This window comes from Crocodylus siamensis, chromosome 8 (genome assembly GCF_052110815.1).
Source record: "Crocodylus siamensis isolate JL-2025a chromosome 8, ASM5211081v1, whole genome shotgun sequence".
Taxonomy (NCBI): Eukaryota; Metazoa; Chordata; order Crocodylia; family Crocodylidae; genus Crocodylus; species Crocodylus siamensis.
The window spans coordinates 20785255-20812242 of NC_143402.1; the positions used below are offsets into that span (position 1 = coordinate 20785255).

At 44.2% G+C, this 26988-nt stretch overlaps 2 protein-coding genes across 3 annotated transcripts in view; one reads left to right on the forward strand and one right to left on the reverse strand.

Annotated features, from left to right (window-relative positions):
* Positions 1-438: 438 nt before the first annotated feature.
* LOC149858181 (heat shock factor protein 3-like) lies at positions 439-25501 on the reverse strand. Of its 2 annotated transcripts, none has more exons than XM_090059542.1 (13): positions 25347-25501; positions 22180-22288; positions 20036-20163; positions 18108-18232; positions 15565-15640; positions 13563-13624; positions 12022-12103; positions 11169-11302; positions 9808-10056; positions 8387-8492; positions 7456-7521; positions 4607-4673; positions 439-3050 (listed from the first exon to the last, which is right to left on the reverse strand). In XM_090059542.1, the coding sequence occupies exons 1-13, from the start codon at positions 25449-25451 to the stop codon at positions 2719-2721; spliced, it is 1641 nt and encodes a 546-aa protein (XP_089915668.1). In that variant the 5' UTR covers positions 25452-25501; the 3' UTR covers positions 439-2718. The 2 variants fall into 2 exon arrangements, with proteins under 2 accessions (XP_089915668.1, XP_089915667.1); XM_090059541.1 differs by having other exon boundaries at positions 11169-11305.
* The window catches only part of HEPH (hephaestin), a 37500-nt gene continuing 34875 nt past the window's right edge, over positions 24364-26988 (forward strand). Inside the window, exon 1 of the mRNA XM_090059543.1 lies at positions 24364-25205. The gene's annotated coding sequence lies outside the window, so the exon portion shown is untranslated. The remainder of the gene's footprint in view (positions 25206-26988) is intronic.

Consider the following 26988-nt stretch of genomic DNA (forward strand, 5'->3'; position numbering starts at 1 on the left):
ATGTTTTGCAACAAAGCTTCAATGTGTTATTTCTGTCTTACCGTTCCCTTCCCAACTATTAACATAACTTCTTAAAATTCAAAGGCTAATGTCCTGCAGAAGCCAATAAAAACTTTCCCCTTCCTTATGTGCTTAACACTTGCCAACTGCACTCACTCCAAACTGGTCCCCATTACACAAAGATACAGCATCCTTTCCCCAGTTTTTTGATTCTTTGGCATACTCATTCAGGACAAGAACCATCTCGCGCACCATCTCCTTTTATGTTATGTGTTGCTGACCGCTATTTCAGTAGCACATCCTTCAGAAGTCTTGGCACTTCAGCAATACTGTAGAGGGAGCCTTCTCTTGCTACTGATGGGCTTGATGCACCCCCTTGAGAAATCATGCAACAGATGCATGATGATGACACACAATAAAAGACGAGACAAGCAGTGCTGATTGTACAATTCTGGAATTTAATTACTTCAATGTGTGTGCCTCCTCATTGCCCAACCTCCCATCTAGAATATGCTGATGTCAGGAAGCATATACATTTCCAAAACATGACCATGAACAAAACATCATCAGCAGTTTCCATTCCCTTTTTAACGTAGGTGTTCTAATTTGATAAGCATGTTCTTAAAAAGAGGGGGAAGGGGTGGAGGAAACCTACCCAAGACAAAAAAAAAAAAAAATGTTTTCAGTGATGTGGAAAGAGGCTAGGTTCAGCTAATTAGTCCAGAAAAAAAATGAAAGAAAACAGCACCTCACCAAAAAGGGGAAAAAATAAAAAATAAAGACAGTAGCAGAAAGTGCAGCTATTTAAAATCAACCTTGCTTAGAGCAGAAATGATACAAGACCAGACACTTCCTGATTTGTGTCATTTGGAATTGGTTTGAAACAGCACCAGAAAAATCTGGTCTATGCTGCATTGCCTGCAGACCAAATTAATGTATTACAAAAAAAAATAGCATGAAGCTACAACACGCACATATACTCCTTCCCCCACCCACCTGCTTCTAAAGTTCAACAAAAAGGCTGTAGACCGTTTCACTCTCCCTTAAAAAACAACAAACCTGCCCGGGACACTGCATATTTAAAGAGACAGCAATTAAAAATATAAAAACATGAAAAAGAATATAAGTAAAGGACACATTACAAAAATACTGAAATAATTAACTCAGCAACACTGAGCATAAGCATATGCACAACACACGCTAGGAACACCGCTTTTCTCGTTAACTCAAAGACCCAGCAACAAAACGAACATAAACAAGGTTCCCCACACACCCAACATGTAACTTGCATTGTTCCAGATAGATTCATTTTGCACCTAGTCAAGTTAGTCTTGCTAGCCGTTCCATGTTTTAATTAAGGTGACCTGGCTTCTTGACAGTTTAAGATGAAATAAGAATATTTCATAGCAATCCTGTGGGTGAAATTGGTAATTCTGTAATATTACAGAAGTAAGTCTTTGCTCAGTTCCTGCAATGAACTCACTATTACTCTGCATCACAAGCTCCAAGTGTAGGATATTACAAGCCTAACTATAGGACTGCGCATCAAATCCAGTCCTAACATGTTATGGCACTAATACACACTGACTTTCCAGAGTTGCTTAGGGATAACAACTTGCCACGTAGTACAGAAATGCTGTTTGTGTGCTCAGATGAAAGCGATTTTATAGGATAAGCCTTTTTTTCTTTTTTAAATAATGGAGCAGGAAGTGGTTCCAAGAATTTGCCAGTTTCACCACAGGGTGTTCTTTGGCTAAGGCAGAGTGCAAAATCGGGCCCAGTGTTTCAGAGCACCATGTGAACAAGAAGATATTGCGAGTAGAAGAGAGGAACGTTGAGATGTTCTATGATAACACAGATCAACATTGTGCAGCTGTTTCTAGTTCGTCAAAGTGAGCTGCAAGGGGCATAAAAACACGTGTCTTGCAAAAAAGCACGCTTTTTGCATAGCAAGGACAGTTGCTGGATTTTGTCCAGCGTCTCCCAGACTGGTAAAATCCTTGCTTAAGGAGAACATACATGCAGGTCACTTATATGCAAGTTATGCCAGAGAACTCTTCATGCAGTGTGCATGAGAAATAAGCTTTAGGTAAAGTGCAGAACCAACAAAACACTTATAACTGTAGCAATGAACAGCCATCAGCATGCCCTAAAGTAATACACCATGTTAAAAAATACCGTTTTCCATAGGAAAAAAAAGTGTTGTCTATATTAAAAAGCCCAGGAGCAAATCTAGGAGTAGGAAAAAGTGCCCTAGACAGAAGCAAACAATCCAATCCAGACTTAATAAAAGAAGCATCTCCCGGCTTAGTAGACAAGTCCCCTAATGAAATAGGCTCTGAAAATAGCATAGGCCAGGTTACAATACTCCATACTGTGTTACTGGCCAGCTAAAAATTGCTAATCTTTACAATGGAATACAAACAGATTCTTTCTTGCAATGAAATCATTGTATAAAAAAAGTTGTATTTATATGGAGTTTGATCATCTCCCTCTGGTACCTTCAGTGTTGTGCAGCTCTTGTCTTAAGCTTGCTTCCATCTTTCTTCCTGGATTGCAGGAATAAAGTCCTTCCAATGTTTTTGTAGACTACTAGGCCCAGGAGGATGCTGGGAGGGGGAGTAGAAGAGGGTGACAAAGCTTCTTGCTGATTCTTGTATTATTTCTGCACATTTTATGCCAGTTTAGGAAGCTGAGTTTAGGAAGGTTTTTCCAAGTTCAAGTAGTTTCTATCTCTGAGGCCTCTTCTATAAAGTTAGCAACAGGACTGAGGAGTAAGAGTGGGAACAGTTTATACTCTCCATTTGCATCTTCTGAGAGCAAGGGCTGGTCGCCCATTCCCAGTATATCTGGAGGCTCAGCTTGGTTTGCTGGAGCTGCCACTGAGGAGGCTATTTCGCTACTTGAGGAAAGAGAAATCATGGGTTTCTCCTCCAATGGGGTCAGAAGGAGATCTTTAGGATCCTCCATCTTTCCTGAACTTTCGATTGAAGGCAATTCTTCGAGAAACGAAAGCAAAGGATTGCCCCTGTACTGTATCACCTGCATGTCTGTTGAAAAAAAGACAACAAAATCAAAACCAGTAAGATTGATAAGAGGTGCAAGAGTAAGATCTTATCCAAAAGGAATGAAAGGAATTACTTGATAAGTTCTTTACTTGGGGGGAAAAAAACAAACAAACAAAAAAAACAGACCAGCACGACCAAATTTTGGGCAACAACCAAGAGGATCCAAGGACTACAATTAAAGCTTGCATGAAGTAGGATGTGGCAGACTGTCTTCAGCCTGACGATAATCACCGGGTGCATCAACACATGTGATTACAGTGAACGAATAGACACCACGCCTGGGAGCAATGTACATGTGCGCCCCATGTGCCCCCAGGCTAGCAACAATTGAAGCTGGGGCAGAGCAGGGTTGGGCTGGCAGGGGACACATGGGGTCAACTCTGGGCTCTGGTGTCAGGGATGGCTGGGGCACAAGGATGCCCAAAGTGCAGAACCATGTGGCTATGCACCAGGCAGGAGTCTGGCTACCTGCTGCTTGCGCTGACTAGGTGCAATTTATGCCCAGTCAGCATCCACATGTGTGTTTAGGCACAGTTAATTACTCCACCATAAGATAATACTGTCCCTGACAGTGCTATCTTACAGTCGTGTTCAGTGTCCCACAGTCTAATAGTGTCACATATGTAGACTGTGACGCTTTACTTTGTAGCAAACCAGGCTACTGCGCAGTAAAGCATGTGTAGATGCAACCACTGAGTGTAATGCATGCATTGGAGTCTAACCTGCCTGCTGGCTATTGTTACATTATTTAGATGGTCTCCCTTGCTATTCTCCACAGTTGCTGTTAAATTTTAAAACTCATTGGTTCAAACACATTATGTCATTTTCTGTTTCTTCAACCCTGTAAGTGGCTGTCTGTCCTCAAATCTTCAAATCTGAAGACATGCTAGGCCTTGAAGGTAGTGAATTAAAGGAAGTTTTCTCTTCCTCTGTTCTCTTTCACCTGAATCTTGTCACCTTCCCACCATCTGCCCCTGCTGCACTCCTTTCAACTTCATACCTGCTGCCAGGCTGCACCCTCTGCATGGAGCAACTCTCATTTTTCATTTAATCAAGATTCATCCTTCTCCCCAACATTCCTCCTTTTGTGAGGCTTTCCATTTCTCTCTCATTGTGTATTTGAAGTTCCCCTGCCTTTCCTATTAAGTTAAGGCAGAGACCAAGGCAGTTCTTTAGGCTGGGAGCATGTACTAACCACGTTCCATTACAGGCATGGATGGAGTAATGTATTCTTCAAAGCTGTAACCTGAGCCCCACTTCCATTAAGAATGGCAGCTGGCCTCCTCTCCAATAACACCAAGGTGGATTAGCATGTGGCCACAGCAGATGGGAAAAGGCAATGATGAAATCCAGAATCCAAGAAAATGGTGCTACCTTGAACCCTCAAGAGATTCAGTTTAGTCTATAAATTCCTACAAGCCATCAACCCACTCCCCTACAAAACCCTTAACCATGGAATGGATTGGCTCACAAATATAGATGTAATGCACACTAAGAAAGCTACACACTGATTTGCCCAGGATTTGTCTGCTGCCCACCTTTGTTTCCTGACATTTCCCCCTCAGTTGCTGCTAGCTCTTCGGTGCTGTTGGGCAATTTCTCAAGCTAAAGGGGAAGAAAATACATAGTAAAGCATCATGTATAGTAGTTTTTTAATTAGCAAGTTAAATGAGGAGGACATAAAGGAGAGGACAAGCACTCACATCATTAATCAAAACCCATATATACTTCCTCTCCCTGTAAGCTCTCATCAATCCAAATAAAATGAAAGCAGGTTTTCATGCCCCAAAAGAAGTCTATTTGCTGCCAATGAGGGCATAGGGAGGGGAGCGGGGGAGGGGGGGGGAGAAAATCAGATAGGATTGGTGCTATATGGATGAAAACATTCCTCATCCAATTTTGGAAGAATCTGCTTTGTAAAAAAAAAAACATTCCCCCATACAGATTTATTTCATCCTAAAACAAGAAGCTCTGTTATTCAGTATGATGGCCCATGATAGAAATGTTTTAAGTAATATTTGAAAGTTAAATCCAGCTGACAAACGCTGCCAACATTTTACTCCAAGTTATTTGATCCAAAACAAACTGGCAAAGAAGTCTGTCTGAAAAACAAAAGGGTTCTTTTTAAAAGTTTGTATAATGAGAATCCATATTCACCCAAGTTGTCACAGCAGAAAAGGAAATTTAAGAACTAGTCTAACAAAACCATGCACACATGGCAGGTCTTTCCCCTCAGAAATATACTGGGAAGATGCATATGATTAAAAAAAAAACAAAACTTTATTGGGGTTTTCTGGTCACTGTGAAGACATAGCATAAAGTTTTTCAGCAAATATTTGTCTTATTCCCCTCAGTTTGCTCACACCCACGCTAACCAGATGTTAAAAAAAGTGATCTTGTTTCAAAAGCTGACCAGTCCCACAGGTTCTTCAATGCAAGACAGCTTGAGAATAATCAAAGTACAAAAACCCAAGCCAATGAACTGTGGTTAAATACTTGCCATTCATTTGGTTTCAGAGTTCTTAACATATGTTGGGACTTTTTTTTAGCTTCATTATCACCAATGAGCTGAGAGCTAGGAATATAAAATACTGTCCAGCGCACACAGATGAATGAGGGGTGTAGGCTGTAGCCAGGCTGGTCTAAAGACATAGGCAGACAAGGTTCTTTGGGTAAATCCAATATCGTTTATTAAACCAACTCAAATAGTTGGAAAAAATATTCTTAGGAAGTTTTCGGGTAAAAAAACCCTTCTCATCAGGCTGAGAAAGTGACGCCTCCTCAGCCCGATGAAGGGTGCTTGTGCCTGAAAGATTGCTAAAGAAGAATTTTTCTGACTATTTGAGTTGGTCTAATAAAAGATATTGGATTTACCCAAAGAACCTTGTCTTCCAGAGATGACTGATTGATTTTTGGAATTCCTTTCTATTCCACAGTAACGTATTTGTAAATAGGCTCCCCTACTCCAATATTTCCCCAGCTGCATTCAGAAATTAAATGTTACACATGGCAAAATGAAGGCATAAATAGCAGGGCTGCGCGAAGCTTTGGATGCTAATTAGGAGGAGATATGGCCCGATTCAGCCCCTGAATCTCCAAATCTGAACTGAATCAGGGACTAATCTCCAAATCAATTCAGAAAAGTTTCAGAGAGCTTCAGTGATTTGGGCAGTCTCTGGCCTGCTGCAGCAGGGAGCTGCCATGCCAGTAAGTAAGGGGCAGGAGGCTGGAGGAGCAGAGAGGGGGACCATGGGCAGGACCCCTGCCAGGCCCCATCCCTGCTCCCCAAAACCCCCTTAGCATCCCCCGACCCCCGCCCGCTCCCCCAGCCCTGCCATGGTTGTCCTGCTTAGCTGCAGCTCTCAGTTGTTTAAAAAAAAGCCCCCACTCACAGGCTGCTGCTAGTCAGAGGGGTGAGCCCTGTTGCCCCCTGCTGCGTGCGGGGCTCTGTCATGAGCCCCCCCAACCTTTGCCCACTCTCCCAGCCCCCCCATGGCTGCCCCGCCCACCTCAGCTCCCAGCCCTTTAAAAAAACAAAAAAAAAAACAAATCCCCCCCCCCAAACTCAACAGCTGTTACAGTGGCCTTGGAGTTTCTTGGGGCTTGTGACAAAGCCCCCCTCCACACAGCATGGGGCAGCAAGGATTGCCCCCTGCCTGGCAAGAGCCAGTGAATAAGGGATTTTGTTTTTTTTTTTAAAAGGGCTGGGAGCTGGGGTGGATGCAGCAGCCATGGGGAGGGGGCTGGGAGAGCAGGCAGGGACCAGGGGGCTCCTGGCAGAGCCCATCATGCATTATGGGACAGTAGGGGGGCAGTGGGGATTGCTCCCTTGCCTAGCAGCAGCCAGTGAATGAGGACTTTTTTTTTTTTTCCTTCAAAAGAGCCAGGAGCTAGGGCTGGGCAGGGGATGGAGCCTGTGTGATGCCAAATCTCCAAATCTGATTCAGCCGAATCAATTCAAGACAGTAATTCAAATCACTGAACTGAATCACTGTCCCCACAACTGGCTGAATCCAAATCTGAAGCAAATACTAGCCATTTCACACAGGCCTAATAAGTAGAAGCGCAACATTTTTCAAATAAAGTACATTAACAAGGCATATAACAGGCATTAATTACAAAGTGCTTATGCAGAATGCAAACACCTGAGAATTTAAAAACCAGATCTGGTTTGATTTCAAGTTCATGGTTTTCATCATTTCTAATCGTTACTCACTCGGCATAGTGAAACCAATTAGAGCAATGCTTTCATTTTATGCCTCAAGTAGTTTTATTTGTGCCTTTCCACCAAAGGAAAAAACAAATGTATAAAACGCCTTATTAACTGCCAGTCAGCTAAGATTCATCCCTTTTGTTCATCACCTCATCAGCCTTTCCCACCACTTACATTCTCTGCACTGGAGGAAGCATCCATCAAATTCGCATCCAAGCCTAGAAGCTCTGGATTGCGGGTCTGAAGAAAAGGGACAGGATGTGAGATGTCTTCACAGAAAATCATGGGACTATGTAGGATCACAGAAGAGAGAAGGGAGAGTTCACACTGCAAAGAGCATCCTTGGCTATAGCAGGACACCCCTGTGTGTCACACTAAATTGTATTTACTTTATTGTAGAGCCTTCCAGCTTAAAAATCTAGAAGCATTTAGAAATTTTTCTTCACAAGCCTAGAAGGTAAGACCTTTTTTTCACTTCTATCAGCAGCACTAATCTCCTATCAGCCCCTAATCTTAAATACACCCATTATAAACAAACACTACCCTTCCCAATATACGGAAAGCAGAGAAAAATACGATACATAGTAGGTGCTTTTATAAGTTACTATATGGCACCATGCTTTAGTACTTCCTTTTGGAAGTACTAAAGCACAGCGCAGTACAGGCAATTACTGGACTATGCACACGGGTAGATGTTGACACTATGTTGTCGTAGCACTGCGTTATATCCAGGGAGCACAACTCTACAGTGATGTAGCTGGCGATTACGTGTAGACCTGCATGATTGCTACATTGCCGTAGCATTGCCATACAGCACACATAGATGCGCCCAGTATATCAGTGATACTTAAGAGTGCTGTGTTTCTCTGGAGTGCCATAAGATCCTTTCCAGGGTGCTGAAGTGAATCACATTAGGAAATACCTACACTTAGATTCATAAGATAAAACCAGAGATTTCCAGTGTCAAAAGACATTTTGACTTGTTGTGGTCTTTGGAGAAGAGCTATTCTATTATTTTTCTACAGCCAAGAAACAAACGAAAGCTAAGAGCCTGCATTAAGTCTAATTAAGTTAAAAAAGTCCACAGATGGAAATGGACACTTACATCGCTATATGATTCAGAGCCAAAATTAAATTTCTTCCCAGACAGCATTGCTTGGAGCTCCTCAAGGCTGGCATCAATACAATTCAGGAAATCCTGAATCTCTTCCCTGGAAAAAAAAAATTAATACAAAATGCAACCATATGCCAACTACAGAGCAAGGTAGAAAGAATTCTAGCAGATGAGCTAGTTGCCAAGTATTCATTATAGCTGTGGGGAAAAAAACAGACCTCCATACAATAAGGGTAGTCAGGACCTAGAACAGATTCTTGTTAGCTACACAAAAGTCTCCTGGTCTCCCACCCCACAATTCAGTGTCCAGCACTATGTGGTCCTATCTTACGAAACGCACACTGAACAGGGCAGTGAGACTTAACAGGTACCCTGGAACAGGTGGGAACTTAGATTTGACACTGGTATTCTGGAAAATTACTTTTTCCATCAGATGTCTCTTTCATATTAGATTTCTATTCCAGTATGTATGAGAGAAGGAAAGTGGGAGAGAGAATAAGATACTGTCAGGACCCCAATGGCATAAGCATGGCTAATTTTCCATTAAAAGTAGAGGTAAATTTCCATTAAAAGCAGAGGTAAAAAGGCATTCTTGCCATGTAAAACTTGGCTGATAATGGGCTTAGAGGAGTTTGGGCTGAAATTTAAGCACGGCAAGATGGAATGGATGCTAGGGGCTTGAAAAGGAATGTATGTATGACCAGGTATGTAGGACTCCTATACTCAAGATTTGAAGCAAAAGCGGCAATATAAGGGCACTTGTTTCACTGCTTACTAAACATAAAGCAGAGGCTTGTTTTCAGCCACCGGTGCTAAAGCATTCATAGCCAACTTGCCGATCCAGAACTGACCAATGCTGCTCATGGCTCTCTAATTAGTCATTTCGCTTACATCAAGCACTACAGGGAACAACTGGTAAAGGACCCTTAGAACCAGCACTTGTGCAAATAGTTCCAGCAGCTGGCACTATTACATGATTTTTTTTTTTTAAATCACCTTCACTGGCTTCCCAGTTCCTGTTGGGTGCACATCAAGACGGTGATTTCTTTTTTAAAGCCTTCTTATATACAGTATGAGTCCTGACAGTCAGAAACTACCCCACCTCCCACAAGACGGAATCTTTCAATTTCAACATCTTTACAGAATGACCCTCAGCTAGACATCTGCTCCATCTGTTCAGCAGGCACAGTTTGTTGGGCTTGAGTGCATGGTACAAGATTCAGCCCTTTTCCAAAAAAATTTCAAATTTTTGAAGTTATGTTTAAGGAAGGAAACGGAGGAAATATTATCATATCCCATTATCTACAAACCTCTAGGACTCTGTAACAGATGCCTTTATAAAAAAAAAAAAAATCAACACAAACGATAAGAATACAAGCATGTATCAAAATTGTTAACACCGTATTCCATACCTGTCCAACAGACTATCATTTTGGGTTGCAGAGCTGCTCTCATTCAAGATAGACTCTATCATGGATGCAGGGTCTTCTGGAGAATTAGTCTGTGGAGCATACAACTCTACCACATCCTTTTCTATTTCACAAGATTTGCTGCCATTGTCAATGACCTGAACTGGATAATGTGGTTCCACAGGATCGAACTCAACAGATGGTGATGCTTCCTGGACAGTTGAGTCTGACTGTTGAACTGCTTGGGTCTCTCTGGGAAATACAGTGCATAATAAAATGAAACTTAGAATAGCTCAGCTTCTGCAGCACGTCTTACTGTAGGTTTAATATTTCAAATGTCAATGCCTTTTCTGATTTAAAACCAAGTCCTGTGAATTCACAAAGAATCTGGTTTCTTTGTAAGAGATTACAAAAACACAGAAAACGCTTTCATCATAGACAAAGAATCAGTTCAGCAGAAAATTCTACTTTGCCAAAATGGAAGCGTCTGAAGGTGGGGAAACAGTAGTGACTCACATGTCCTCCTCCTCCAAAAAAAATTGGGGAACATGGTAGTTAGACCCTTGGGATTCCCAAGACCTGAGGCAGGGTCATAAATTTGGCATTGGATATTAACAGCAGCTCTCCAGGGTAGGGGACACAGGCAGGTTTGCAGAATCCAGGCTTTACATAACACTTAGTTTAGTCACAGACTGTTTTCACCGGGGACCAACTTCCTTTTCCTGACACTAACTAAAATGAACAAGAAATGCTGGTTTCCTTCTTTCTTAGTTTCCAATAGCTTACGCTTTGCTGCATTTTGTAAATATTTGTCAGGCTATAGAGTTTTTAGTTCATTTGGGCTAATATGATGCAGGCTCTGAAGCCTCTCTTTCATTGTGGTATGACACTCTTACTTGTTTCTTTTATTGCTCCTCCCAGACATTCTACCAGGGTCTGAAGCTGAATGCACAAGAGTTTCTTCCCTTTAAACATTTTGTTATGCATAACATGATCAGCTAACTGCTATTAACACAGTACTAATGTGCCATATCTCCTTATTTTGCCAAATGCTTCAGCATGTTCTTAATTATATGTTCTTAATTATTAAGTGAGCAAATGATTAGACTGAATTAAATTCAAGGTTTGAACTTCGGATTCAAAATGAAGCTATCTGCATTCAAGAAAGAAAGAAAAAGCTCTAAGGCTGTTGCTAAAAAAAGGCTTCTGTGACGCACCAGAAAGCTGATTCTTTAACACATTAACCTGGGAGTACATAGATATATTTGAAAACTGAGATGGGCTATTCCATTTTTATGTTCAAGAAATAAACACAAATGTTACACAGGACTTAGGTGCAAACCATCTTATGTTTTCATTCATACCCATCATTTCCACTCGTGTGCACTACCGCAAGCATCCCTTCTGTGGCACTGTCCAGAGTGTTGGTGATATCTCGAATGATGATGCCCTTACCGTTATCATCCTCACCGTCTGAGGTATGTCCAGAAATAGCCACCTGCTTGGTAGAGAAAACAATACAAAAAGAAATCAGTGATCTGGCCTATTCAGTGCCAGGTCTTCATTCTTACTGCAATGTTTATTTCCCCATTCAGATTTTTCTATTTCCATAGTTTTGGAGACATATAAACGGTTTAACTCAGGGGTGTTAAACTTATCCAGCTCCTGAGCCAGATGAGTGGTATGGGATTAGTCTACAGGCCTGATCAGGCCCACTGACTCCCACTTCCTCCCTTTTTCCCCTCCCTCTCCTGCTCACCTCCATACCTGTCCAGCAGCTGCTGCAGCTAGTCTGAAATCTGTGCTGCATGTGACTGGAGCAGTTGGAAGTGGTGCCGCTTACAGCAGTCCGGCCAGAGCAGCAGCTGTGCTGCATATGGTGGCTGCCCAGGCCAGATAATGGCCACATGATGCCTGTTCCAGCTAGTCCAAGACCCACACTACACATGGTGCCTGTGAGTGGGTGTGCTGGCTACATCCAGCCTGCAGACTGGCCCTGCGTCCCATACGGATCTGCTCAAACCCAAGGGCAGTGACAGGGGTTGGATGGTGGGGCTCTACAGGCTGTGCATTTGACACCCCTGGTTTAACCCTTTGCAAATCAGATTCTAAAGTATTTAACTACAGCTGAGAATATTCATGTTTATAAGATCATTTATTAGACTGTATACCCATGAGCACATCTAGCCCAGTGCTCCTGTCCCTGTCAAAACTTACTGTTTCACCATTCTCCACAGGTATGCGAACATATTGACAGCTGTATTTGGAAGGTGAAGCACCTGAAGCATCTGTCAAAGACCTGAGAAACAACAATACACTTTTAATGCATGGTTAAAATATAACGTAATTTTTAGCAATGTCTGATTTCAGACAGCAAACAAATAGCAGCTCTTGCTGAAACTACCTAATTTTGTGAAGACAGGGATGCTATTTAAGTGACACAGAACAATCAAGTAGGTCATTTTCCAGCCCTCCTAGAAAGTGGATAAAACTTTCAGTGCATACTCTGTTCACCCTGTCATGCACAGGTGGTAGAGAGAAGTGATCTTAAGATTTTCAAGACTTTCAAATCTAGGTCTAGGAAGGGGTGAGGATTTGTTTAAACTTGGTGATTTTATACCATTTCTACTTAAATTGTACAACTCTAGATGTTCCCTCCCCCATCTTTTCACAGTCCATTTTTAAGAAAAATAAATCAGCAAACAGGAAATTTTGGATATAAATTTTGGTATGTACTTGCATTTTTAGTTACCTTTAAAAAAAGCAGACTCTCATTGCTTGATAAATACAGCTTTCATTCTGAATTTGGAGCATTTGTTTTTTTAGCTGTACATGTATATTTAAGAAAACAGCTTAAGATTTTTTTTTACGATGTCTAAGAATAGTTAATGATTTTTATTTTTAAATTAGATGGCTTTTTCTATACTTCTGATTTGTACTTATGTCTATTTAGATGTTAGCCAAGACTGTTCAATATTCAGAAAATGAGTTTTTAAAGTGTTTTATTACACTTTTTTTACATATGAATGTATTATTTTTTAAAAAGTACTGTGTTTTGTATTTAAGACTGATTTATTAAAATTAACTGTTGGGCATTCATACACATACTTTTCTGTCCCAAACCATACCAGAGATCTGCCGCTTCAGAATTGAGTTTGCTTCATATGTGAGTTGAGGTGAACTGCACTGCATGCATTTGTGTAAGTGGCAAAACGCGTGTCAGCATGTAGAAAATGCCAGCAGTGTGCTTTTGAACCAAAGCGCCTCCGATGTGTTTTAGTTCAAAAGTGCACCACTGCCATTTTCTTAGCAATGATGTGCACTTTGCCGCTTATATACAACTGCAAGAGTTGCAACGCCGGGCTCTTTTCAAAGCATCCAGCTCTTGCATGTATAAAAATACACACTGTGTTTAGAGGAAATTGAACCGATTGTTTCCGATCAATGTTTTTCAAAATGTTCGGAGTTGGTCTCATTCCCACATCTAATTTATATTCATAATTTTAAAGAGAACAAGGTCTCCCAAATTTGAACATTCTAGTCATTGCACTAAACTAAAAAAGTCAGCATTCTCTCTGTACTTCCACTAAATAAAGTCAGGTGCTTCATCAGCAACTTCTACTAGCTTATTGATGTGATTTTCTTGAACTCTACAAATATGTACTGCTTTAATAGTATTTCAACAGAAACATTTGTGCAAATGCCTGAACTTAAGAAAATTCTTTTTTTAATTAACTTGTTAAACACCTGACAGTTACCTTTTCCTCTTCACTCCCACAATATAATTTCCTCTCATCAAACTTAGGATAAATTGTAGGATCTGAGAAAACAGATGAAAATATAATTAGCACACAGACTAATATCCAGACTTGACTCAGTACAATTCTGTACAAGCATAGATAAATACTATGATATACAAAGCATAGCTATAGAATTACTGATGGATTAATTGTAGGTAAATTTAAAGCAGCCAATACCTACTTGTACTGGCCTTCATATTAAGAAAAAAAACCCTGAATTTGCCCCCCCATATTAAATTATCTCAGTTAAGAATATTTTTAACCCTCTCTTCTGAACTTAAGATTTATAAGCTTTGTGGAATACTGGACTCAGGCTGCTTGCAGACATTTAAAAAAAATTGCTTTACCAGAAGCTCCTGAGTTACTTCAACCCAGCTCTGCAGCATCTGTAAAGATTAAGCAGTTCAGCAGGGCTTTTTTGATCTTTTAGCTGAAGCTGATTCAATCAACTATTAGATAACAGCAGCAAAAAAGCCCCACTAAAGCACTTGATCTTTACAGACACAGGGTGAGACAGGTTGAAGTAATGCACTGCCTCTTTTGGGCATGCATGGGAATGTGGCCATATTTAAAGTAAAGTGCCATTTTTGGATGTTTTTTTTACATCTACCAGCACCACCAGTGACCAAGCTGGTCTGTTCCAGACCTACAATCCTCTCTGATCTACCAACACCCAACATTAACCATCATCAGGGATAGGACAGCAGACAAGGGAGCTGCTTTACAGAAATGATTCCTATATTTGAAGCTTCACAATTTCTTATTGGCTTTGTTAATTTCAATGTTAAGTATGCTCTGAATCTCCAAGATCTAATCCTACTTTCCCACAATTTCATCTTTCTGCTCACCACCCAGAACCCTGCCATATCCAAATTGCCATCTCACACAGGGTCTATGAGGCCTCACAGTAAAGAAACAGATTAACCAGAGATTCACCCTGCTGTCTGATGGTCTTTGCTCCAAGAGATTCAGCCTTTGTCTTTTTTACCTTTTTTTTTTTTTTTTTTTTTTTAAGACACAGTTAGTAGGCCTGTGTGAAGCTTTGGTTGCTGATTTGATTGAGCCCAATCGGTGGCTGAATCTCTGAATCCAAATCGAATCAGAAGACCCTTTAATCTCGCCGAATTGAATCAGAACCCTTCAAATCAATTTGGAGAGTTTTGATGATTTGGACATAGACAAAGCTTTAAAAGTTTTTTTTACATACCTCAAGATACCAGGCAGCTCATGAATGCTATGATGCTGGGGTGGATGAAGTGTTCCACGGGAGCATGGGGGGGCTCCCTAGTGTGCTCTGTGGTGGCCCCAGGAGAGGACCAGAAGTACTTCTGGTCCACTGCGGACCACATGGGGCACCGTCCCACCCCACCCGGCAACTGGTGCCTCCTGGGTCTGGGGGTCACCCAGCGTCCCCCTGCGGCTGATCACAAAGCTGTGTGTGTGGGGGGGGGGGTGTGTGAGGGGGTGTGTGAGGGGGGGTGTCCCTGCACTCCTGTGAGATGCTCTATCCACCCCACCAGCGCAGCGTTCATGGCCATGCCTGGTACCTTGAGGTATGTAGAAAAAACATTTAAAGCTGTGTCTATGGCCAAATTGCCAATTCTCCAAAATCAGCACTGAATCTTCAGATTCGGATTTCGCCGAATTCAATCAGGACAGTGATCCGAATCAACTAACTGATTTACTGTCCCCTGAATCAGGCTGAATCTGAATCAAATACAGCCTGTTTTGCACACCCCTAAATTGCTTAGTCATTTTTCCTGTAGCTCTTTCTTAGCACTCCTCTCAAAATTTTGTTACAGTACTTCTGGATGAATAAGAACTGTGAATGCGCTTTCAAGACTGTATTAATAGAGCCTGTTCAACTCTGTCATTTGCCATTCTACATAAGCAAAGAATGCCCTGAAGTATCACAGAGGCAGGAATAAGGATGGTAGCACTGAAGATGCTGCAATGGTACCTTAGACAGCAGCTTCTGTTGTTGACTGTGCTTCTGCCTTAGAACTGCCACTTCCTTCCACAAGGCCTTATTTTCTCTGCAATGCAGAATAAATCAGAAGACAGCAGATGAACAGAGAGTTTACTTGATACACTCTAGTTCCACAGTTTTCAGAATCCAATATTAGCCTGAAGAACCAAACATTCCTTCCTCAGGAAAGTGAAATCAGTGACTCAAACCCACCAGTCCAGATTTTGGCTTAAACTCACTCTATCCCCTACCAGGCTCAACCAACTGTACTGAGAATTTTAATACCCTCTGCTGCTCAGCTTGATCTGAGGTGTCCATCCACAGCCTCAAGAGTCACTTAAGTTCTTAGAAGAAAGCTGAGAACTTATGTCCAGAAATAGACTTGATATAGCATAGACCACCTCCATATGCAGTCCAAATGAAAATTTCAGAGAAACACAGAAAATGATTAGGAGTGGGTAAAAATAGAATAATAGAAGTAGGGTCAGAAGGGACCTTGTAGATCTTCAAGTCTGACTCCCTGCCTGGGCAGGAGAAAAAAAACTGGGCTCAAATGATCCCAGCTAGGTAGGCATCAAGCCTCCTCTTAAAGACCCCCAGGGTAGGAGCCAGCACCACTTCCTTTGGAAGTTGGTTTCCAGGTCCTAGCCACCCTAACTGTGAAGTAGTTCTTACGGATGTCTAATCTAAACCTACTCTCCAAGAACTTGCGGCCATTATTCCTTGTTATGCCGGGGGCGCTCGGGGAAACTAAGTGTCTCCCAAACCCTTCTGGTCCTTACTAGTGAGTTTACAGACTGTCACCAGGTCCTCCCTCAGCCTTCTCTTGTGAAGGCTGAACAGGTTCAGGTCCCGCAGTCTCTCACTGTAGGGTCTGCCCTTCTGCCCCCAGATCATGCAGGTGGCCCTCCTCTGGACCCTCTCAATGTTGTCCACATCCCTCCTGAAGTGGGGCACACAGAACTGGGCACAGTACTCCAGCTGTGGCCTGACCAGTGTTGCATAGAGGGGGAGGATCACCTCCTTGGCCCTACATGAGATGCACCTGTGGATGCACGACAAAGTCCGGTTAGCCCTGCCAACTGTGACCTCGCATTGTCAGCCCACGTTCATCTTGGAGTCAGTAATGACTCCAAGATCCCTTTCTGCTTCCATGCTCTCAAGAAAGGAGTTTCCCATCTTATAAATATGCTGCTGGTTACTACTCCCCAAGTGCAGCACCCTGCACTTGTCAGTATTGAAGCGCATCCTGGTTTTGCTAGCCCACCCCTGTAACCTATCTAGGTCTTGCTGCAGTCTTTCCCTCCTTACTAGCATGCTCACCTCACCCCAAATTTTGGTATCATCAGTGAATTTAAACAGGTTGCTTTTCACCCCGTTGTCCAAATCACTGGTAAAGAAATTGAACAGCGCAGGCCCAAGGACCGAGCCCTGGAGGACTCCACTGCCCACTTCCCCCCAGATCGAATATGACCCGTCCACCACCACCCTCCGAGTACTACCCTTCAGCCAATATGCAATCCATCCGACTGTGTAGGCATCAATACCACAGTCGCCCAATTTTTTAATGAGGATGGGGTTGGAGATGGCGTCAAAGGCCTTGCTGAAGTCCGGAAAGACTACATCCACAGCAACACCTGCATCCAATGCTTATGTGACCTGACCATAAAAGGCAATCAGGTTTGCCTGACATGACCTGCCCCTAATGAAACCATGCTGTCTGCCCTTGAGCATCATCTCTGAGGCTGGCCCGTTGCAGATGTGCTCCATGATGATCTTCTCAAAGACTTTCCCTAGGATTGAGGTAAGACTGACAGGCCTATAGTTGCCCGGGTCCTCCCTCCTCCCTTTTTTAAAGATGGGGACCATGTTAGCCATCTTCCAATCATCTGGCACCTGGCCCGAGCACCACGAGCACTCGTAAAGCTATGGCAAGGGCCCTGCAATAACCCCTGCCAGCTCCCTCAACACCCTGGGGTGGAGAACATCTGGACCCGTCCAGCCCTTCCAGAAGCTCTCTCACCTGGTCCTCCCCAATCTGAGATCTAGAGGCATTACCTAAAGAGCTTTGGTTGATGATGCTTTCTTGACAGAGGTAAAAGTATAATAACCCAGCATCCAGATAAACAGGTCTGCAAGAACAGACTTGGACATACAATGGCCACTTAAACAGAAACTTGCAGACCTTCTCTCAATTCCAACTGACCCACTTTTGTGTTAAGAAGGCTAACATCCTTCTTGCTCTATAGTAGAAAGGCTGGCACAGCTTTTGATAGTGATTATGAATCTGACAGTCCAGAGGCTTCAGATTAGTAACTGTGGTCTCAGAGTTGTTAACTGAGCCACATAAACAATAAGACAAAATACTGTAGTAGGAATTATTCATGGAGAAATGATACTATGTAGTCTCATGAGAGTCTTGTTAATAAAACCTACACAAGCTGTAAAACTAAGGTTCTGGCTTTTTTAAAAAAAAAAAAGAAAAGAAACCTAAGACCAATAAACAGATGAAGCTGAAAAACAGACACATCCACCTCTTCATATTAGCCAGTCTGACATCCATGTTATTTTGTTGCTCTCTCATTTCTTGAACTTCAGAAAGCACCTTATGCAAATCTTCTGTACAGACTTTGAGATCCTCTGTTCTCACTGAAGATGCCTAAAATGAGATCAGGTCACAGATGCATTAGGGATCTTACTCAATTGCACATTTTGCTTGAATAAGGAAAAACATAATTAGATTGAGCCTGCAGATGAACACCATGCAACTGCATCATGGGATTAGAAAGGATTTAAAATATAAAGCTACAGCTTAGTGTGCTATAAGAAGCCACCTTTGATTTGACTCCCAATAGTTTGTGAAAGTACTTAAAGATTGCTCATGATTTTCATTAGGACCTTATCAGTACCACATACATGCGCACACACCCACCCACACATACCAAAACCACACAGAAAGACAAGCAGTGGCTATCATGGCAGGCCTAATATAATACAAGGCGTTATACTGAAAATGTAGCATGGATTCAGAATACTCTGTCCTCAAGGGTCTTCACATTACTGATGAAATGAAAGCCTGCTCCCTAGACCTTGAAGAAAAGTCTGCCTTAACCCAAAAACACAAGCAAAGTGCTGCTTGTTGCTCAACAGCAATAAAAGCAACATCATCAGTTCCTTTCAGCACAGAGATCATAGATTTGGTTTAGTCACTCTGTGGCATTTACAAAGACCCAGCCACTGTGGCATCACCATTAAGTCACTGCAAAACAGCCAACAGACTTAAGGGTCTAGTCACATGCATTTTACATTGCTGAAGCCTTTCTTCCTCCTTCATTCAGATCTCCTCCCAACAATATTCCAACAGTGCAGACATCTGGCCTTTCTACAGGTCCACTTACAATCCACTAGCCCTGTTCTTGCAGCTGATAATGCGCTGAAGAAGAGTCTCACCAGAATATACACAAGATGTTCTCTCTCAACTGGAGAGGCAGAGATCTCCTCTTTAGAATACACAGTCTGAAGATAAATTCAGGCACATTATATTGCTTACTGAAAACAAAGATATAATGCAGAAGCCAACTGTTTGGAGAGTAGCAAGGATACACTATGGCAAAGAATGCAAACCACAAGGATGTAATTCCTACCATAACCTTAAAATACAACGGATGGATTAATAACTCAGTAATTCTTGCCTTGCCCTACACTACAATCTTGTGCTAGTGTGGTTGAGGATGCCAGTAACAGATACACATACAATGCACCCCAGCTAAAATGCACTGCTACTTGCTTCCTTGTCAGCACACAAACTGACTTCCAGAAAGAGACCCTGGGAAGTGAAAGCAAAATGCTTCCTAACATCCTTGGCTCAGAAAGGCCCTGAATTCCAGCCTGCATTAATGATGGGAGCCTGAAACAGAATTTATAGCAGGCACTACAATGTTGATTCTCCTCCAGCTTGTAAAACAGTGGGAAAGGCTGACAGCCATTTTATTCACTGCAAGAATTATTCATATTTGCTACAGTGGAAAATAGGTTTACCAGCCTGCTCCATGGTTCAGTTTAAGTGTTCCCGGCATTAACTAGATACTGGACCTTAAGCAATCAAGGCAGAAGACTCCACCTGATGGAATATTCTTAGGAACCATATTACTGTACATAACAATATGAACGAACATTTCCAACATGCATCCTCTGTAGAAGCAGAAAATGAGGCTTGCAGTGAAAACAAGATAATGAGCACAGGGCCTGGACATCAAAAAGGCAAGACACCAGCTGTTAGCCAAGGTTGGTCCATTGAGCAGCCTGCCCTCAAAGTTCCAAGGGTTAGTCTAAAGTAAATCATGACTCCTTGAACCCAGCCAGCAAACTACTCGTTCCATATACAACTTCCTTTGATGAACATCCAGACATGCATGCATGCGTGCATGCATGTACAAACACACACACACACTGCGCACTATACCTTGCGTTTGATGTTTTCTAGTAAGTGCGCTTTCCCTTGTTTGAAGTAAGGATGCTGGAACTCGATAACTGAGCTCTTCTCTGCCATAATCATGCCATTCTCCAGTGCAATCACCTTCCTGAATCCATCTGAGGTGAAAGAATAGTGCATTTATTTCTCCTAATAGCTGAAATCAAGTTAACGTTCACTCTTACGACAGGCACTTCAATAAAAAAACAAAATCAAGCATGACTAAAATATCTATAGCACACAAGAATAGTGTTAGAGAATGGGAATTTAAAGGGACCTCAAGGGCTTTTCCTCAGCATTCAACCACTTAGCTGTAAAGAGTTCTCTGCCTGCTGCTGAACACTTGTGGTATTGCCAGCACTACTACAAAGTATTAGCACAGTTCTTACTCTCAGGAAACTCAAGTGGAGGCTAGTTGTGCAGCACACATAACAAAGAAGGTTAAGGACTACATGTGAGTGATTTCTAAGAAATCAGAGGAGTTAAATAAAATGTAAGCCTTATTAAAAAAAAAAAAAAATGGGTAAAGTCCTGGCTGCACTAAAGTCTATGAGATTTTGAGGTCTCTGATCTCTTGCTCCACTCCTCTTAACTAGATGCCAGAATACATATTTGTCCTGTATCCCCCCAGGGACCAGAAATTGAAATGTAATGACGAGTGAGTAGAACTTAAACTGCATTCACAGAAACACATATCCTTCTTCCCACATCATTCAGCAGACAGGTGGCATTAAACAGCATGGCTCATCTAAAAAAAGCATGGTGAGACTATGTTCTATTTCTATTAGTGTTTTAAATACTCTGAGAAAGTTACAAGACCCATTTTTAAGTGGTAATGTGAATCCTTAATTCTCTCAACTAAAGTTTCCAACATAATTAACATCTTAAGAGCACTGCATCGTGACACCATTAGGGTCTGAAAACTGAACTCAGCCTGCTCAGACCCAACTGGATACAAGGCATCACACTATGCTTCCACAGGGAGATAGACAGGCTTTAAATGTTGAAGTCCAGTTTCACTAAAAGATACTTAACCATGTGTTCATTCCTTTAATCCTCTGACACTCAGAGTTGGAATCTCAACCACTTGACACTAAGAGCAACAAACAAATGCCAAGAGGTTAACTGTGCCTCTTATCCCTTGTGTCTAATATGAGAAGTAAATCAACTCTGCTGGGGTTGAGTCTACAAGTCTACTCAGCCAAGGACACATTGTTCCTCAGTAAATTCATAACATTCTCCAGTGATTAAGCGAGAGTACCACTATCAATCCAACCCAAATTCATTTAAGTTGTTGGCCTACATACTGTGTACTCTATATCCTTCTTTTCCTTTAAAAGGGCTCAAAACAGAAATAGTTTCCTTTGGTTAAAGAAAGCGGAGGATCCTTTATTTGTAATGAACTGGACATATTAGGATTTAGCTCAAATTGGGGGTAAGTCAGGGGCTTCCCTCAAGTTCTTTCCTAGGAAGTACTTGCTGAGTTGCAAATATTTTGCACTCTAATCAGAAATGCCAAATGATGAATATCAACAATTTCACTATGACGTATTCTGTGCGGTTTTCTTCTCCACTTGTCCTTTGAACCATATGAATAAAAAAAGACTACGGAAACAAATGTAACAGGACATACAGAATTTTGCCTGTGTCAAAACATCACACAGATATGCTTGCTTGGCTGAATGTACAACCTGTATTATTTGTGGTGCTATTATGTAATGAACACTGCACTGTATTTACCAGGAGGACTAACAAGAGTTTAGCAAGGAATGTAAGCCAACCAGATCTACCAGTGTGGCTAATCTCATTTCAACATAATCATGGAGATAACAGCATGGACAAATATTTTATCTTCCAAATAACAGGTGAAGGAGTATACATGTGGCCTTTGTTCCTTTAAAATCATTCATAAATTCAGTATGCTAGAAAATGAGGGAATTATTAACACTGTTAGGGCTGGGGTGAATTTCTCTGCTAGACACCAATTGTGAGCCAGGTCACATATAGATCTCAGAGATGAAAGCCCAGTGTGCTCTCAACTTCAGCCAATTATTTCCTTCTTTAGACACATTCCAAGTGATCCCAAGTAGTAGGGAGCTTAGCAGTATTAACGTATGAGAAAAATGGATACTTACACATGTTGAGTTGACGTATGAAGCTTGAGAGGTTGTTGTGTTTGAAGTATTTAGGAAGAAGCTCCTTCGCAAATCTCTGCTCATCCAGAATGCAGAAGTTCTGGCCATTCTAGAAACAGATTAAAGACCAAAAGGAACATTTCCATGTTATTTACACATGAGCCTCTTCCAGGCTGATAAATCACTGAAATGTTTTTTGTAGCTTGGTGTCAGTTGAATTCCCCAGTACAATAGCAAAAAGTATAATGCTAGAGAAGATACACAAAGAATATTTCAGTTGACAGGGGAGGTCTGCAAACACCTTACAACTAAGTCTGGCCTAGCCATTTGAAAACATCTCTCAAGGTCATTCTGATGACAGAGCTCAACTCCTCTCGTATCTTCCAGAAAACAAAAGCTTTGCTTGTACAGATTTCCCTCGATTCATGTGGCACGCGAGTTCCTGGAAAATGTCGCATGAATCAAATTTGCATAAAGCAAACCTACTTTATAATGTAAGAAATAGGGATATGTTCCTGTGTTGGCTGCTCTTGGGGCTGCTCCAGCATGGCCTGGGATGAATGCGGACAAGTGGAGCCCTGGGTGGTGCGGAGCACAGCACCTGCCCCAGCCCTAGCTGCAGCAGCCCCAGGAACTGCCGGCACCAGCTGCCTGCAGCCACTGGGCTGCACCATGCCCAGGACCCCTCAGGGCTCTGGCTGTCCCCACTCACCTCAGCTCCTGCTGTACTGCCTCGGGGGTGGCCGATGCCAGCTCCCTGTAGCCACTGGGCTGCACCATGCTCTGGTGCAGGCAGCTGGCGCCGACTGCTCCTGGGGCCACTGCAGCTGGGGATGGCGTGAGTGGGGCCATGGCCCTTTCCCCTCCCCCCACAGACTTACTTGCTTGGGGGGGGGGGGGCCATCTGTGCTGATCGCATAAGAGTGAATTTACCTCACATATAACGAATTATGGCTCTAAACATGCTCATCGCATAAGAGCAAATTTGCATATCAAGAACCCAGATAAATAGAGGGAAACCTGTACAGCTTGGAATTTGTGCCACAAGAGGGCTCTCTCACTCAGCCCGGGACAGTTCTCCTCCTCCTGATAACATTCCTTATGGCTAAAACACCATTATAAATAACTAGATAACCTCAGAGAGAGAGACTGAAAGTACAGAGGGCAAAACACAGCAATAAAAATAGCTTTCTAATGGTGAGCTAAATAGCTTCAGGTTTGTTCTATTCCCAAATTTTAATTGGTTGGAGGTGAGCTGGTCTTTAACCATTCTGCTGCTGCTTGTGCAGGTATACTGGAAGGGTGAAGCATCTTCTCATCTATGTCTTTTTTCCTGCAAAAGGCCAAAAAGAGCCACCAAATCACTGCACTCAGCAGGGGTCCAAATGACATAGGATTTAAATATTATCTGCACTAACCCCAGTTTTAGGAGTTTGCATTTCCATGTTATCCACATGCAGATTCAAAAGGTTGTCAGGGAGCCAAGATAAAGATTAAAAAGAATATTATAAAGTCCAATACTGAAGAGGGAAACAAGTGCTCACTCCTTTCATTTCCATGTTATAAAAGTGAGTATTATTTGCAAAAATAATTGTTAAACACATTTTAACTCTGCACCCAACTGCTGAGCACACTGTGCTACACAACATCTAAATCAGGAATGTTAGACATGGTTTAGCAAGTTGCAGACCACAGAGCCATTCCCTGGAGCCCAGAGGGCTTCTGAAGACCAGGAATTCAGTCATAGCTAGCAGCAGGTGCAGCCTACTGCAGAATGGGAGGCTACAAAGCCCTGCTCGATATGGGTATTGGCAGCAGGTGTGCAAGTGAAGGCGAGACCAACATGGTGCTTGCCCTGCTTGGGTTCATGAAAGCTTGTGCTTTGTCTATATCTTATTTTGCTGGTCTATAATAGTGCATACCTACCCTGCCTTCCACACTGCTGCCAAGGCTGAATCTAGCCTACAAGGAGCCCTGTGGTCTGGATCTGGCATCAGGTGAATCCGACACCTGTGAGTTTAGTAGTGGTGAGATATCACCATCAAATCAACACAAACACTGCTATGTGCCTGGAGAGGCTTCCTCGCTACCTGGATCAGGGGGTGGGCAATTATTTGGGCTAGAGAAGGAGTTCTGGTGAGCTGCTGCAGGCTGGGGCAGAGGGGAGGGGGGCCGGGTCCACGTGGCAGGGGGATACAATTCATCCTATCTGGGGATGCCAAATGGAGCAGGCAGGGTCTCCATGAAGACCGGTTGGTCCAAGACCCCTGCAAACAAGACATGCTTGGCTGGGCAGGTGGGATGGGGCCATGGGCTGGCGAGTGATTGGCATCCGGGAGTGGGATGGGTGGACAGGGCTGGAGACAATGCAGGGCTGGGGCCCAGGGCAGAGCCGCCATACACTCCCAACAAGTCCCTGTGATGGGCACCGACTTCTTGGGCAGGAACCAGGGCTGAAATTGGGGCCAGTGACAGCATGAGGCAGGGGCTGGGGCCGAGGCTGGGTAGCGGCACTCTTGACAGGTCTGATCTGGCTGCAGCATGTATTTTGCCCACCAGAACTTAGATGCTTGCAAGCCTGTGCAAGCACCATCCAGACAGCACTGTATTTCCCCAGGTATAGCCTGCACCTTTTTCACCAAAACCAGCTGCAGAAAATTTGGGCTGGAGAAGTGTATTGTATGTGAGAAAACCAGACCCCCGGGAGCTATCAGATTGGCAGCAGAGGAATAGTGACAGCATGAACTGCCTGAGCAGTGGCAATTAAGTCTCCTACGTAGGGGCCCCTCAGCTGGACGACAGGGCTCGAGCACTACGTTGGGCTGGCACACGCGGCTGGGCTGGGGTGTGGCTGGCGGCTGGACCCAGCACAGTTCAGTGCGTCCAATGCAGCGCATGGGGAGAAAGCCTGGCTCCCCACCTGCTGCTCCTCGGCTCATCCCAGGGATTTTGCAGGCCCTTCCGCCCCATCTCAAAATCAAGTGGCCCATGACATAAGAGAGGAGGTGCTGCATGCAGAAAATACGGTACAGGAACGTTCCATGGGGCGGGAGCGGGGGAACGGCGCCCGCGAGGCCTCACTTCCGCCCGCGCCGAACGAGGCCTGTAACTGTGCGCGCACCCCCCTCCCCACGGCCGCGCCCCCTCCCCCACAACCCCCGCCTCACCTGGCTCCAGCGGATGACGTCATCGCTGCCGGAATCCTCCACTAGGGCCCAGAGCTTGGCCAGGAAGCCGGCCACCGCGGCCGCCGCCGCCGCCTCCTTCATCATCGCGGCGCCGCCAGGGCCAAGGGGGCGGGGCAGGAGAGGGCCGCCGTGCGTGAGAGGCGGGGCCCGCGCCGAGGAGCCTCCTCATTGGCTGAGCGTGGTCGGTCCCGCCCCGAGCGTGGCGCTGTTTGTTGTGGCCCCTGTGAGCTGGGCCTCTATGACGTCGCGAAAGCCCTCTCCCTGCCCCGCCTTCCGAGCGTCGCGTTCCTAGCGTGCCTGACGTTAGCACGCCTGAAGAAAGCATTAGTTGCCTTTATGCCCCCCAGCTCTTACGTCATGTGACGTCACCTGCCGTTTAAAAAAAAAGTCTCGACTTCCTCATGCTTGAGGGGGATTAGCTGGGGTCATCCAGTGTCTGCCTGGTGCTTTGTTTGGGTGCCCCTGTCTGCTGCCACCCCTCAGGGCCTGTGTCAGTGGCTGAGGTGAGGCAGTTGCCCACATGCTGCTATGACCCTTTGGGCAAAGTCTGGTGCTGTCAGGGCCGGTGGCTCTGTCCCAGGTGAGTGGAATGAGTCCAGCCGTTGCCCCCATCACTGGCACCAGGGCCGTTCAGGCTGGAGCTGCCTGTCTGAGCAGGCCACAACATCCACATCAAACGCAAATGCCTCCGGCAGGATCCCAGTGACTCTGGTGGGGAGGCCGAGGCACCCAGAGATGCCTGGAGACTCCCTCTGGGGTGCCACGGTGTCAGCCCAGCTGAGCATGCAAAGGCCACTTGTGGAGATTTCAAGAACAGCAGCTTTTATTTCCTGCGGCACCCAGCCCTCTCCAAAGGTGCCTGAGTCTGAAAAAACGGCTGAGAAGAGAGGCAGGCGCAGCTGTGTCCCCCCCTTTCAAACCGAAGCCTTGGGGAACTTAAATCTCCAAAACGGAAGAAAGCCCGCCTTCCCCTCCCCCTCCCTGCTGAGATGTTTCCCCTTCCTCTGTCCCCCATCTGCCCGAGCTGCTTTGCCAGCCGTCCTGGGGCAAGGGACTCTCAGAGCCACTCCTGCCCACTCCAGCTGGGCCATGCAAGGCCTAGGCTCCCTATGGCAGCAACAGCATTAGTGGGACCCAGCAGCAATCCCCCCACACTGTTTCTGTTCCCACCTTAGCCTGGTGCCTGGGCAGCTGGAGTGGGCAGAGACAGCCCTGAAGTTTTCCCTGCCCCTGGACAGTGAGGAAAGCAGCAGGGACTGGAGGAGGAGGGACTGCAGGGGGGGGCTCTTGAGTATGGAGGGGAAGGCAGAGATGCTCATCTGCTTTGGGAACTTTAAAAAGTCTGTAGTGGCTCCTGCCTGTGCTGGTGGGTTGGGGTAGAGTGGGAGGCTGGGAGCAGGGGTGCACCCACAGCCACCCTGTGGCTGGTATGGCTGCTTCTGCACCCCCTTTGCAAACTCCTGGATCTTTCCCTGGTGGAGAACTGCTGACATGCACAGTGAAATAAAGCAAAACACGGGGTGGCTTTGAATTAAAACCAGCTCTAAGCTGATTCTAGGGGGCAGGTGCAGTATATGGCTTCTCCCAGGATCAGAGTACGAATTTCTGGCTGGTCTGCTGC